Source organism: Zootoca vivipara, chromosome 13 (genome assembly GCF_965207765.1).
Source record: "Zootoca vivipara chromosome 13, rZooViv2.hap1.1, whole genome shotgun sequence".
Taxonomy (NCBI): domain Eukaryota; kingdom Metazoa; phylum Chordata; class Lepidosauria; order Squamata; family Lacertidae; genus Zootoca; species Zootoca vivipara.
Window position 1 is genome coordinate 28,085,857 of NC_142596.1, and position 14,030 is coordinate 28,099,886.

The window sequence follows — 14,030 nt, forward strand, 5'->3', positions numbered from 1 at the left end:
CTCTTCTCCCCTTGGTGCACGAGGGGATGGGGCGGAAGCGGCAGCAGCAGCAGCAACGGCGGCAGCGGCAGCCCCGGCCGGGACCCCCCCTCGAGGCCTTCGCGGAGGCGGAGGATGAGGAAGGCCCCGGCGGCGACTCCAGCCCCATCTCGGGCGGGGACTCGCTCCGCGGCCACTCTTCCTCCTCCCCCGTGAAGGGCGCGGCGGCGGGGTCGTCCTCGCCGTCGCCGTCCTCGCCGTCGCCAGCTAGCGGCAGCAGCGGCCGGGGATGCGGCGAGGTCCAGGACTCGCCTTCTCCCCCGCTGGCCATGTGGGACTTGGGCCACTGCGACCCGCGGCGCTGCACGGGGCGGCGGCTGGCGAGGAAGGGGCTGGTGCGGACGCTGCGCCTCGGGCAGCGCTTCGGAGGCGTCATCCTCAGCCCCGCCGCCACCCGCTTCGTCTCCCCCGCGGACAGGTGAGCGGGGCCGGCGGAGCTAGGAAGGTGTTATAAGAAAAAAAACCTGCTCCCTTTCCCCTTATGGAGTATCCAAGAGACCCCTATAGAGTCCTTATGTCGGTTCTCCATCGGTAGGAGAAAATAACATGGGTCAACCAGAGAATATTGAGAAGCAAAGCAGCTAGTAAGCCTGAACTTTATTAAACTGTTGCAACAGGGTGCTCACTCACCACATACAGAAGGGAGAAGCAACCCAGAACATTGGTGTGCAAGCCCCTATACTGTATAAACTTTTGAAATTGCCTACCCTGTAGCTCAAGACCACCCCCCCCCCAAAACATCATACATACATCACAGAAAGAGGTGGTCCCCAGCAGAAATTTGAGTGTGTTGCTTCTCACCTGTCTGCCAGGATACCTGAAAATGCTTTTATCTGATTGCCTTTTCTGGGTAGCCTGGCCATTTCTTTGAGATGGTAAATACTTAGTTCCTGGATCTCTTACGCATATTGATAGTGTTAAAAGAAAATATGGGCCATGTATTAATATAAATAAAGGTCAAGTCCTTGCAGTCATACCTCTGGTTGCATCCGCTTCAGGTTGCGTATTTTCAGCTTAAGTACGCGGTGGACCTGGAAGTGGTTACTTCCGGGTTCTGCTGCACGCACATGCGCAGAAACGCTCTATCGGTGCTTTGCGCATGTGCAGAAGTGCCGCTCCAGATACGTACTTTTTGGGGTGAGGGCGGCATCCCAGAACGGATCAGGTACGTATCCAAAGGTACCACTGTACTTCCTTTTTAGAGACTTGCTAGATTGTATTTACAGGGAGGTGTAAGCCCCTACAGTCCAAAGACAATTGGAAAGCTTTTCCCATTTCCTTCCTCTTTGCAGAGAAATTTGGGGGAGTCAAAATTGCTTCAGGATTGTTCTGTACTATTTCAGACATGTGGTTTAAATACTTATGTACAGTATGTGTTTGCCTTATACATTTATGAACATTGATTTTATGTATATAAGACCTTAGAATTCCTATAACAAAGGCAAGCAGGCAGGAAGGCTGCCATCAAGCGGGGAGGCCCCACGGGGGGTGAGCGTTCTTTCCTGGTCTGGGAAGGGTCCCAAAAGGTCACTGCAGCTTGGCAAAGAAGCTCTGCTGGTTCGCTTTCAAGGCCCTTCACGGCTGGGGAGTTTGAGGGTTGGGGGCTCAGGGTAGGGGGCTCTCCAGGGCCCCAGTCAGCCCAGGACCTGCTCACTGCCTGGAGCAGTGCCTGCAATCCTGCCAACTCCTTTCCCTTCCCACAGCCTCCTCCCCTGTTTGGGTCCCTGTTAAAGTCATAGAATAGTAGAGTTGGAAGGAACCACAAGGGGCATCTGGTCCAACTCCCTCCAATGCAGGAATATGCAGCTGTATCTTACTGGGATCGAACCTACAACCTTGCCGTTATGAGCACTATGCTGTAACCAGCTGAGAGTCTCATGCTCTACTGACAGGGAGATGTCCAAGGGCTCTCTCTTCCAGCGGGGGAAGTTAAGGCATTTAGAGGAAAGGGGCAGCCAGCAAAGACAGGAGGAGGGTTTCTGCCCGGTGGAGGGGAAAAGGCAGGACCTTTAATCATGCCACTCAATAGTAATGTTGGGCAGACAAAAGAAAGCAGCTCTTCACACAGCTGGTAATAAACTCTGGAATTTGCTCACTGAGAGGCAGTGATAGCCATCAACTTGGATTAGACAGATTCATGGCACGCCTATCAGTGGCTTCTAGCCATAATTTTGTTCTGTCTCCATTGTTGCTTCTGGATGAGTGCAGTTGTGTTCATGCCCTGCTTGCAGGCTTCCCTCAAGGTGGTCCAGCTACAGGGCTGCTTTCTTTTTAGTGCTCATGTGTAAGGCTGGTATGTGGAGCCTGTAAGACTGATACTTCAGGGTTGAGCTGTGTTCCCAGGCAGTGTTCTTTTTGGGCTTTGTTCAAGTGGATGCTTCCACTAGCTAGTGAGCGGATGAAACTTCATACCTTAGGATCGATGTAATGTTGCTGAGTCCTTGGTTATTCATATTTGTTCTGTTCAGCTTGGCCACATCCAGTGTCTTCACATGAGAAGTCTGGCTTGGCAGTCTTGAGCAACTCACATCTGCTATCCTAACTGGGTCCCAAAGCAGCTCCAGTGGGGTGAGAAACCAGCAATATCCTGGTTTGAAATTGCTGTTGCTGTGTTTTTAGACAAGTTGTGGCTCAGAATGGAATTGCGGTGATTGACTGCTCTTGGGCGAAGCTGGATGAGACGCCGTTTGCCAAGATGAAGGGAAGCCATCTCCGTCTGCTGCCCTTCCTGGTGGCTGCAAATCCAGTGAACTATGGCCGGCCATGCAAACTCTCCTGTGTGGAAGCATTTGCAGCTACTTTCTACATTGTGGGTGAGGCTGGAAGAAAAGCTTGTAGGTCTAATTCTTTGCTGTAAAGTGGACTGTATGAATACATGCCTGTCTGTGTGCAGCCACACCTTAGTGTCAAACATATTTCCTTGGTGACGGGCAAGTTTGAAAATGTTCTGGGGGTCTGTGGCATCTGCTGAGGAATCTGGGGTCTGTTCTCTCCACATTCCCTCCCTTCTTTTGAGCACTGCTATAGGCTTACACATTGCTCAGTGACTTACATTAACTTTTTAAGAGGGACGTCTGTCTTTATTTTGAGCTACCTGCCTCTGTCCCAACTAACTGATTAGTTGGAGAATGTGGCAAGATTTCTGAGTGATGCTATAAAATTAAGTCACCATAGGTCTTAAGAGCCATTTTTGTACCTCACAATGTCTGGACAGTTTTATCCTAAAGTACCTCTTAATATGTTTCATTAACTGTGTTGTGTGTGTTTTGATCCATGTATATGATGTACTTTTTATGCCAATGAAATAGATAGATAGATAGATAGATGATAGATAGATGATAGTTATAGATAGACCTGCCAACCTAGCTTTTGCCTACCTGCTTCCATATATTACACCTCCAGCTCCCTGATATTTGCCTCAGCATTGCTTGTTTTCTTTTTTGAATAGATAGATGGTTGATTGATTGATTGATAGATGTTAAAAACTTATCTATCTATTTCAGAATGTCAGCAGCAGCTAGGAGGTATGGGGCTGGACAGCTTCTTCACCTGCAAGGTTCCTTGTAAAAAATTTAAAACTGCAGACTTTCTTGTCTATATTTTAGGATTTTCTGATCTTGCAATAATCCTCTTACAAAAATTTAAATGGGGAAAAGTGTTCCTTGATCTGAATAAAGACCTTCTGGAGAAATATGCAGCCTGTAATTGTGAAGAGGAAGTACTGAAAGTTGAACAAGAGTTTCTGGCTCATGCCCAAGAAAAAGAAAAAGAAGAAATAGGTAAGAACCTACTGATTGTTGCTTCTGAAGACATTTGAGTCGTCTTAAACAATGCCTTGACATTGTCCTTGTCTCCCCCACACCTCCATGGTCAGGAAATCAAATAGTGCTCAGTCAGAAAGCTGCTCCATTCTTCTGGGATGAACATATGGGATCAGTCTGCCATATAACTTGGGTGCCCCCTAGGAGCGTGGGGAATCCCCAGCATATAACTATACTTCATCACCAACCAAGTGTCCCACATAATCCCATACATTCTAGAAAACAAGACAAAACAATGAGTACACCTGGAGAGAGACATAATTGAAAATACCTCCGCCACAGCATACCCATTCCTCCCCACAAAAGCTAAGGAAAATCCCCACAACACTAAACAGGTTCACACAGACCATGCTTAAAGCATGGAAGGAAGAAGCAGGTAAACTGTCCGCAACCCCATCCCCACTAATCCCCCTGGCACACCACCCACTATTCCAGCGTTTCTCAACCGCTGTTCCGCGGCACACTAGTGTGCTGCGAGACACTGGCTGGTGTGCCGCGACGTGTGGCGACGAGAAGGGCGATTTGCATTGTCACGTGCCTGGCGGCCGCCAATACCCAGCGCTAACCCGCCGGAAAGCAATATTTCTCCTCCTCTTTCCCAAGGCTCAGTGCAAACGAGCCTGGCGGCCGCCAATACACAACACTGACCCACCGGACGGCTTGTGAAGCCTTATTACAGGAGATTGCAACCAACACAGCAATTGGCAAGTGTTTCTTACAGTCATAATTATAGTCAATATAGGGCGGCACAGAGTTAAATTTTTTAACTTTTTTAATGGTGGTGTGCCTCGTGATTTTTTTCACGGAACAAGTGTGCCGTGGCCCAAAAAAGGTTGAGAAACACTGCACTATTCCACCACGCAGCACAAAACCTCCAGATAAAAACCTGGCAAGCCAAAGGCTTATACGCCTAGCAGACCTCTACAAAAATAACAAACCCATATCAACACAAGAAATACAAGACAGACTAGGGGACACCGAAAATGCCCTTTTAAACAATCCAGTAGTAAAATGAGCAGCAACCAGGCCCTTGACAACCTTAAAAAACCTCCTAACAACAAAGGGACACGGCAAAGGGATGGTATCTACAATATACCAAATTATGCTCCAAAATCCCGCAAAGCCCCTCAATGTAATCAAAAAACAATGGTTCAACATTTGTTGTTAGAAAAGTGAAATGCAAGTATTAAATCACCTCAACTCAACATTTAGAGCTTTGTTACGGTAACACTAACACCTAGAGTTAGGCCCTGGTAGCTCACTGTCAGCCAGTGATACTGGTCTTCTCCACTGGTCTTCCTTGATGCAGTAATTATTGTCAATATAGACTAAAGTCTCTGCCCATCTCCCCTGCCCTCAGAGACTATGCCAGCTGGACAAACAAACCAACCCCACACTCCCAAGTTATCTACCATCAACTTCCTGTGGCAATTATTATTGGCATTGTACTGGTAAATTATTGTACAGTATACAGTATATTGATTTTACTTTTAAAGTCACCTTGGAATGATTTGCATTCTGAAAGATGGGATTTAACTGCATACATATGGTTCTAAAGAATACTTGGAACAATAGCTTGCCATCCTGTTTTTTCTCTCTACAGACCCCTTCGATATTGACTCTGGAAGAGAGTTTTTTAATCCCAACAGGCCTGCCAGAGCTTCAGGGTAAGATCTTCAGGTTTGCAATCCTAAACCCACCAGGGAACAAGCCCATTTAATTTAGTGGGGCTTACTTCTGAGTTGACACAACAGTAGTGTCTCATTTTCCTTTTCCTTCTTTGTTTGTTTTACACTGATCTCCATTCATAGAGTAACTGCTGGTGATGAAAGTTCAGATGAAGAAACATCTGATGATGATGATGATGAAGATGTGGGAAAGAGTAGCAGCTCAGAGGACCTGAATGCAACATGTGCTGCACACAGCAAGCCACCTTTGTGGGAGAAAACTAAAAACAAACCAAGGTTCCAATCCTGAGCATTCTTACAAGGAAGTAAGTCCCATTGAACTCAGCGATGGGGTTTGCTTTTAAATAAAGCCCGCCTAGGATTGGGCTTGACTGCACTCTGCTCTGGTGAGCCCAGTGGGTTAAGAGTATAGAGAGTTGGTTGAGAACCTTCTGTCGATAGCTGTCCCCACTTACTGCTAGCAAATGGGACTTCACAGTCTCTCTTCTGCTGTAGTGGCCATATGCTGCAACTGTGGCACGCTTTTAAGTCACCATTTCAGCTAGTTTCTACTAGAATATGTTGTGATGTTGGAAGGAAATAAACTGGGAGAGGTTCCCTGAAAGTAATGCCTCCACCTCTCAATTCAGTACCTCTCTTGATACCCAAGAGAGGCTGTGGCCTGGTGGCTGGGAATGCAGATGCTGAATGAGAGAAGCTCCAGCTGAGATGGGCAAGCATCCTGACCCTTCTTATACTGCTGAGGGTGAAGAACACAAGGGCCCAGCTTGCTGGAGCAAGGCCAGACTCCACCCACCCACCCCTCCAGTGTAGTTTTCAACGATGGCTCATGAGCTGCCTCTGGGGGATCAATGCTGGCAAAACAAAGGTGGCTGAAATTTGTAGTGTTACAAAAGCACCCCAAGCCCATTGCAGCATTTAACCTGCGTCACTTGTGCCTTGATTTAAAAAAAAACAAACCTCACTTTTCAGGCAAGAGGAACGATAAGGAAGCTGCACTCTAAGCTTCCTTAGGTCACCAGTGGGGGGTGGGACAGTAGCCAATGAGAATATCACCAGGATAATGAAGCTACTGGGTCTGACACATGCATTTTCAACCCTTCAGTCTCAATTGTCCAGCTAAACGGATGCTTTGATGTGAAGGAAGGAAATCCTTATATGGCAGTGTTGAAAAGCAAACCCCTGCCCCCAAAATGTTTATTCAAGGGAGTGGAATAAACACTAATGTACCAAACTTTGGTTAGCTTGTCCTTTCATCCCATTAAGCCAAGCAGCCAAATGATGTGCTATTGTATGCTGGATGCTTGAATACAGCAGTATGGTCACATGGAACTAACTACCGGTGGTTTTTCAAGATCTCACACAGATCTTTTTTGACGCCCGCTGCCTGGAATGACCATGGCATGATATCTCTCCCAAAGCTATTGAATGCCTGCAAGAAAGGTCACTCCAAAAGTGACTGGTATATTAAAGGAAGAAAATGAGACAAAAAAGCTTTATAGAAACAAGTTTTATTTACTCTAAACAGCAACACAGACAAAACGCCATAAACACAAAGGAAGTGATGCAGAATCAAGATGCTGGCTGACTTTGGATCTGGAGGCTTTTAAGCAACAACAACCTAATTTTTATTGGATTGGTAGAAATCAAAAAGGGGGGTGGAGGGCATGTTTTCTTTTCTTACAGCCAAGTAGAGGCAAAATATACTTCTAAACAGTTTAAAGCATGCCTGCATCAGAAAGCAAAGAAACTAGAGATACTAGTGAATTTATAGAAGTATAAAAGTTTATAGTTTTACAGCAGTTGAAATACTGACATCAATATTAAAATAAAAGCAAGTTTTACATAACAATCAAAAATACAAAAGACTGAAGGAAGAGACCCTGTATGAAAAAACGGGGGGCAATTCAGCAAATTTAGAACTGTATACAAGTGGCGAATATGGAAAATGGCACACATACAATCCCCTCCCCTAAGTGACTATTAATTGTACATAGTGACAATAGATTTGCAAAAGTTTTGTAAACAAGTTCTTGCCAATTAATCCCTTCCTTTAAGATGCTGGATGACAGGAGCTTATGATGGTGCAAACTTCTTGGCTTGTGCTCGAACCCTCTTTTCATATTCCACTCTGTTTTGGCTAAAAAGAGAAAGGTGACTTGACTTTTAAAGATCTCTCTGTATGAGGCATTCTGTATCAAGCCTGTAGCTTGAGATAATCAAACACTGAAGACCCCACATGCAGAATACTCAGAACACTGGGATCTAAAAGATCTCCCAGGAGTTGCTGACTGGAGATGGAAAGGGGTATGGATATGAATTAGGAAGGTGTCATTCTTACAAGCAACATGGTTAGCATAGGTGAGGCACTTCACAGAATCAAAGAATTGTAAGGTAGGAAGTGGCCATGAGGGTCAGCTAATCCAATCCCCTACAATGCAGAAATATTTTGCCCAACATCGGGCTCAAACCCACAACCCTGCGATTGAGTGTCTCATACTCTACCAACTGAACCATTTCAGCACCTGCTACTTGCACAGAAGCCTCACTGGTGCCAACAGCTTCCCAACACAATCAATTTGGGAAAAAGGGCAGCATTTCACTCCAACTTCTGAAGCAGCTGCCTCCTGCATTTTTAAAACCCTGCATTTTTGTCTAGTTTAGCGCCAAAGTATTACACAAATGCTTACCTACTATGATTGGCAGGGAAAGACATGGTGGATATTTGGTTCTGTCTTTTGATTGCAATTGTCAAGGGGTATCACATCAGAGCAGGTGAAGTCTACTCACCAGTAAATTGTGTAAGCCTCTGCTTGAGCTGGGTCCTGAATATTTGGTTCATTTAGGAGTTCTTGGATTCCTAACAAGATCTATGAGCACAGAAGAAAAGAAACACCCTTCACGCAAGTATTGATATAAAACAGATTTTAGTCTGCATGAGAAAATGAAACATGAGAAGCTCCCTGTGTGGCCACAATGAATTTGAATCAAATACAGGTGAAACTCAGAAAATTAGAATATTGTTGAAAAGTGCATTTATTTCAGTATTGCAACTTATTATTGTTTATTTTTCTTTTAATTTTTACAAATGCTTTCTTTTGGAAATTCCACAGTAATAAAACTAATAAGTTACAATAACACAAAAATAAACATCGCTATTACATTTTATTACATTCCATTTATAATTGACCCGCCTTATGACAAATAATTACAATTACAACAAATAAAGGCTTGATATATCTTGCTTTGCATGTCATGCATCTATCTCATAAATGCACTTTTCAACGATACTGTAATTTTCCGAGTTTCACCTGTATATACTAAACCGTTTTTATTTTAAATCAGATTCTTTATTTAGCTTAGTTATTCAGTGCTCTCTAAAAATAAAGAGACAGAAATTCCACTCAAAACAGTCTCTTAAACATGAACCCAGGGCCTTTCCAAGTACACTGAATTATATCCTGCTGTTCCAATGATGATTTGGTGTATACACATTGGCTTCCCATGTCATGGAGAAACATGGACTGTAGCCAACTGAAGTCCACCCTGAGTGTGACTAACATTGCATGCAACTCATTGTCCTGCCAGAGAGCACTCTTGCTTTCTGGAAAGCTCCAGGCAGGTAAAGTCCAACCCTAAGTATGTTTATGAAAGGGTGCAAAGCGACAGCAGCCTCTCTCTTTGCTAGTGTTCTTATGGCAACTCTTGATTTCACAATTGTTTTGCTTCCCACAGCAGTTGTATGTTCTCTAGAGCAAAAATTATGATGGCCACATAACCAAAGGTTTTGGGCTATGTTTCAAGGCAGCAAGACTCCCAGGTTAACTGCAACCAGATGAGTTAACTAATTCCGCCACTCAGTCTGCATGTTTGCTCAGGAACTATGTGAATCAACTGCTGCCAGGGAGCACTGTTCCCTGGTAAGATACATGCTTTAGGTGCAGAAGGCTTAATCTCCAGGTACAATAAATGTGCAGTAAGTGAGAGGGAAGAATTATCTGCCTGGAGAGACACTGCCATTCAGAGCAGGCAATACTAGCTTCCTGCATTTCTCTGATTTTTGCCAAGAAAAGAGGCACTTGGCTCAATTTAAACCCACCTAGGGAAGTGTCTGTCCTAGCCTCCTGTAGCCTTTTTTTGTGTAGAGAAAAATGCATACCTGTTTAATTGTGATTGCAGGCCTCCAATCCTTATCCTCTTCTAGGATTGACAGACACACAGTGCCTGAAGGGTACACATTTGGATGAAATAAGGGTGGCTCAAATTTGCCTGCACAAGAGAAGACCTAGTTCAGACATAAAGCCAAGCAATTATGTGGAAAGGCTTCATCTGCCATCATGTGACTACTCCACTGTAGGAGAAAAAAAACTTTTTGCCATCACACAACTTTCCCAGATTGCAAGGGAAGAGGGTGATTTGTGCTTAAAAACCTGGGTGAGAAAATCCTACTGTGATACATCAGCTGGGCTTCTGCTGCTCTTAGGTAGAAATCTGAATCAATCCCTTGCTGAATCAAAGTAGCCTCAAGTAAATTTATTTGCAACAATCACACTTGGATCCACCGGTCAACACACTGCTCATCACTCTCATTCAGGGGATGCTGCTTGAGAGCAGCTGTTACCACCACCTACAATTTGAAGAACTGCAGCTTGGGAGAAAGGCACACACACACGTGCACACACACCTGCTTTAAGTGGAGAGCAAGTGGGGAAAATATTTCCTCTGGATGCATTCATAACAAGACTAAGTGAAACATTCAAGGAAAAAAAGAAATAACAGTGAATTCAAATAAGGGCAACAGGCAATGAAGCCTAGAAAGTAATATACCACTTCTATTATGTTTATTTATATCCCGCCTTTTTTCCATCACAGGGATTCAACTAAAATAGAAACAGCGAAAAACATTGGGGGGGGGAGCAAATACTAAAAAAACAATTAAACATCAGTAGAATTATTAAAACAATTATTAAAATATTTTTCTGCCTGTTGCAAAAAGGCAGTTAAAAAGAAAAAAACCTATTAAGAGCAGCAAACTTGGAGCAGCCCAACATTTAAGGATCCCTGGGGACTCCAGAAGCTGCGAAACAACAACACAGCTTTTGTTTGTCATTTGAGGGCCACTTTCCAGAGCTTCTATCCATAAGAAATCAAACAATTTCAGGACAAAACGGGGCAAGGAAATAATGAAGACAGAGCTCCGGTGGTTCAGGACAATTTGTTCTCCTATTCCCGGGACTCCTAATATTTGTACAGTATAGGCAAAAACGAGGGAGAAATCTGATAGAGAAATAATACATTTCTTCAAGTACTTTTAGATCTGGCCACTGTTGAAAGCATCCTGTGAAAGGAATGGATTTCACAGCACAGGTGGCAAACTATTGTATTGCTAGGGTCACTACATCATTTAACAACCTTAATCATTATTTTGTTTACAAGATTTAAATACTGTTTAATCAAAAAATATTTCTAGGCAGTTTATATGAGTTAATATCACTTGACTTACATTTTGGGGGTGAGGAGGGATAATCATCCTTGAAAAGCATCCGTAATTTAAATAAACCTCCTTCCCATGGTGTCTGTCAGGAGAGCATAGCATAGGTTAGAAATTGTGAGGGATCTAGGACCAAGCTGCCTAGGCCAGCATACTCTCCAGGGGTGTATAATGAGAATATCAGGCAGCTACAAACACACACATATACTTCAAGAAAGACAACTAATGCAGCAAAGTATTACAAATTCACTGTGAAAGATTTACTCCAGGTTAAAATACTGCTTCTCTTACAGCCGCTTTAAATCTCCCCCATTTTAAGAACATGCTAACCTTTCTTTCCATACAAGCCCTTTTAGCCTATTCTACCATTACTGAGTAGACACAACTCCAGTCTTGCCAATACAAACTTTCCCGTTAAGAGCAGAATGACAAGAATCCTGAAAAGCATCTTCATGCTCTCCAATGGAGACACCCGGGCCACTCAATTCCATTGCTTTGAGGGTTTATTAGGAGACAAGCAGCAAACTTTTTCAGAACGACCAATCAAACATTCAGCTGAGAAGTAACTAGGACACAGATTGAGGATTCCTTTTTGCAGTTAACAGTAATTTTGGGGTGAATAGAAATTTAGTCATTTAACTCTTAAATTTTTTCACGGATGGGTGAAATCATTTTGTTATAGCAGTACCCTTAAACAAGCATAGACCAAACATAAAAGTAAAACATAAAATAATATCTTCCAAGAACAGAACAGTAATTTTAGGCATCCAAAACCTTACCCCTTTCTTTCCTGGAATAGCACATTCCCAATTCATAAGATTCATTGTACCATCTGGATTTTTTGTTGGTACTGCTACAAAACCCTAAAACAATTAAAAGGTTAGCTGAAGATGAGGTGAGATATCACAGCAACATAGTGTATGCTAGTGAAAGGGACAGTCACAGAACCTTGTGCTCCTCCAATGTCAGTCCTACTCACAATAGGCCTATTTAAATTAATGGGCATGGCTACCTTAGGCCCAGTACTCTTAGCAGGTCAACTTTGAGTATGGCCAACAATGGATATTACACTGTTTAGGACTTCAGACACATTGTGGCCATGTACATACTTTATCAGCATGTTGAAGACATTCAGAAACTAGAATTTCAGAGAGAAATCAAGTGCATTTTTATGAAATAGCTAAGTGATCATCTTTGTTTATTATTTGTTGTAGAACAGAAATGCATAAAATATTGGTTGTGGCTCACCACTACCAGTTTCTAGTGAGTCACTGATAGTGTCCAATAGCTGCTTAGAATAGCTGCTTAGAATACAGGCACTTGCCCTGATTAAAGCCACTCAGGGTGCCTTTGAAAATCATTTGTTTACAATGTGCAGCTTTGTTTTTTTAACAAAATTATTTAAAATGTGTCTCTTCAAAAAATGTATATATTATTCCTTGGTGGCTATTTCTATTTAGCATTTAAATAGAGTGCTGCCTACAGATTCTACATACTTTTTACTAATGCAAGATTAAGTACTGTGCTTCTTCACTTATTTATCAACTATTTCATTTTTTTAAAAAAGTCTCTCTGCTGAGCTAATACTTCTTTCGGAATGTTGGAACACCTAAAAGGAGCTAGGGCTGGAGTTATGCCAGAAACAAAACCCTCCTCCTCTTCATCTTCAGAGTGAGAGATGCTGCCACTTACAAACGGGTGGTCCTTCCTCCAGGCTTTCCTCTCCTGCGCAAGTCGGCTGAGCGCAATCCCCGACATATTCAAGGTCCTTCTGCAAGACAAAACAGATGCCAGTCAGGGCACCTGAAGTTTTCCGCATCGGCGCCAGCGAATGCGCCGCAAAGACCCGTCTTGGGGCAACCCTGCCACCGCAGCCCCGGAAACTGTCAGCTTTCCCGACGAGCCGGGGGAAGGGAGGGGGAAGAGAAAGAAGGATCCTAGGACCCTGAGCCTCTACCCCCTCCCCTGGCACTGCTGCTTCCCGGAGGCCGCCGCCTCCTTCCTCCCCAAGTCCAACAACTGGGCGGGCGGGAAGGAGGGAGGAGGAGTGCCGCGGCCTAGGAGTACCGTGGGAGCCCTAGGAGCATCGCCGCCGCAGGAAGGCCCGACCCGGCCACGGAGCAACCAGCCCCGCCTCGGCGGAACACGGTTATGGGCCCGACCCGGCCTTCTCCTCGCCCCGGAGGCGGAGCGCGAGCAGCCAGGCCTGACCTTGAGGGACCAGCGGGAGCCCCGGGAGGAGGCCGAGGAAGCGGCCGCTCCGCGGGCGGAGAGGCCTCCCCCGCGCGTTTAACTCTCCGTCTCCGGGCTGCCTCTAGGCCCAGTCCGCCGCCGCTTCCTCCGCCTCCCGCTCCCGCCCGCGGCCTCTTCCTAGGCGTCCTCCCGCCAAAGGCCTCACCGTGTAGCGGCCGCAGCAGCAGCTCCCGCGCGTGTCCCGGATTCAGGCGACGGCGGCGGCGGCGAATGACCCGGATGTTCCCCACTCGCCTCCCCCCCTTTTGTCTCAAGCCTGGACTTTCCCTCGCAGGAAGCGGAGCGCGTCGGCGCAGCCTGTCCCTCGGCGCGACCCGTCCGCCAAACGGCGCCTGCGCCGTGCGCGCACACTTCAGCGCCACAGCTAGGCTGGGAAGCTCAGAGCGGGCCGACTCTGCGCGGGTAGAGTAGGTTCTGCCCAGGGGCGGAGCGAATTCACCGCCAATCAACGGAGCTGGGCAACCGGTGATCCCACCTCTGGGGGCGGGGCTGGTTGCCATGATGACGGGAGTCGCTCTGAGAACCCGGATGGGGCTCGACTGCCCCTTCCCTTGCTCCCCATTGGAACTCGGCTGGGAAGCTCCGCCCCCACAGCGGGCCACACGTGGAGAACACGGGCAATCCTGCCAGATGGGGAATAATAATAAAATACATAATAAATGTAGTAGTAGTAATGCTGCGAGGCCAAGATGCGACCCTCCCTGCGCGACCAGAGCCGAAGAAGGGCGGGTGGGTTGG

At 45.5% G+C, this 14,030-nt stretch overlaps 2 protein-coding genes across 4 annotated transcripts; one reads left to right on the top strand and one right to left on the bottom strand.

Moving 5' to 3' along the window:
- Positions 1-13: 13 nt before the first annotated feature.
- TSR3 (TSR3 ribosome maturation factor) lies at positions 14-6,782 on the top strand. Of its 2 annotated transcripts, XM_060282661.2 has the most exons (6): positions 14-457; positions 2,659-2,852; positions 3,645-3,818; positions 5,464-5,527; positions 5,672-5,853; positions 6,654-6,782. In XM_060282661.2, the coding sequence occupies exons 1-5, from the start codon at positions 27-29 to the stop codon at positions 5,835-5,837; spliced, it is 1,029 nt and encodes a 342-aa protein (XP_060138644.2). In that variant the 5' UTR covers positions 14-26; the 3' UTR covers positions 5,838-5,853; positions 6,654-6,782. The 2 variants fall into 2 exon arrangements, with proteins under 2 accessions (XP_060138644.2, XP_034987624.3); XM_035131733.3 differs by having other exon boundaries at positions 5,672-6,782.
- A 261-nt stretch (positions 6,783-7,043) lies between these two features.
- UBE2I (ubiquitin conjugating enzyme E2 I) lies at positions 7,044-13,485 on the bottom strand. 2 transcript variants are annotated; one of them, XM_035131011.3, is made up of 7 exons: positions 13,438-13,485; positions 12,732-12,810; positions 11,819-11,902; positions 11,052-11,124; positions 9,708-9,817; positions 8,339-8,418; positions 7,044-7,688 (listed from the first exon to the last, which is right to left on the bottom strand). In XM_035131011.3, the coding sequence occupies exons 2-7, from the start codon at positions 12,795-12,797 to the stop codon at positions 7,625-7,627; spliced, it is 477 nt and encodes a 158-aa protein (XP_034986902.1). In that variant the 5' UTR covers positions 12,798-12,810; positions 13,438-13,485; the 3' UTR covers positions 7,044-7,624. The 2 variants fall into 2 exon arrangements, with proteins under 2 accessions (XP_034986902.1, XP_088512863.1); XM_088656737.1 differs by having other exon boundaries at positions 13,107-13,485.
- Positions 13,486-14,030: the final 545 nt, after the last annotated feature.

What these genes read in the sequence shown, in the direction of transcription:
- UBE2I (XM_088656737.1), bottom strand. Translation starts at nt 13,126, where the DNA reads ATGCTCCTAGGGCTCCCACG. An exon ending in ATGCTCCTAGGGCTCCCACG is followed by an intron (nt 12,811 to 13,106) that starts GTACTCCTAGGC and finishes TTTGTCTTGCAG; the next exon opens with AAGGACCTTGAATATGTCGG. An exon ending in GAGGCTTACACAATTTACTG is followed by an intron (nt 7,689 to 8,338) that starts GTGAGTAGACTT and finishes TTCTCTTTTTAG; the next exon opens with CCAAAACAGAGTGGAATATG.
- TSR3 (XM_035131733.3), top strand. Translation starts at nt 27, where the DNA reads ATGGGGCGGAAGCGGCAGCAGCAGCAGCAACGGCGGCAGCGGCAGCCC. An exon ending in TTCGTCTCCCCCGCGGACAG is followed by an intron (nt 458 to 2,658) that starts GTGAGCGGGGCC and finishes CTGTGTTTTTAG; the next exon opens with ACAAGTTGTGGCTCAGAATG. An exon ending in AGCTACTTTCTACATTGTGG is followed by an intron (nt 2,853 to 3,644) that starts GTGAGGCTGGAA and finishes TCTATATTTTAG; the next exon opens with GATTTTCTGATCTTGCAATA.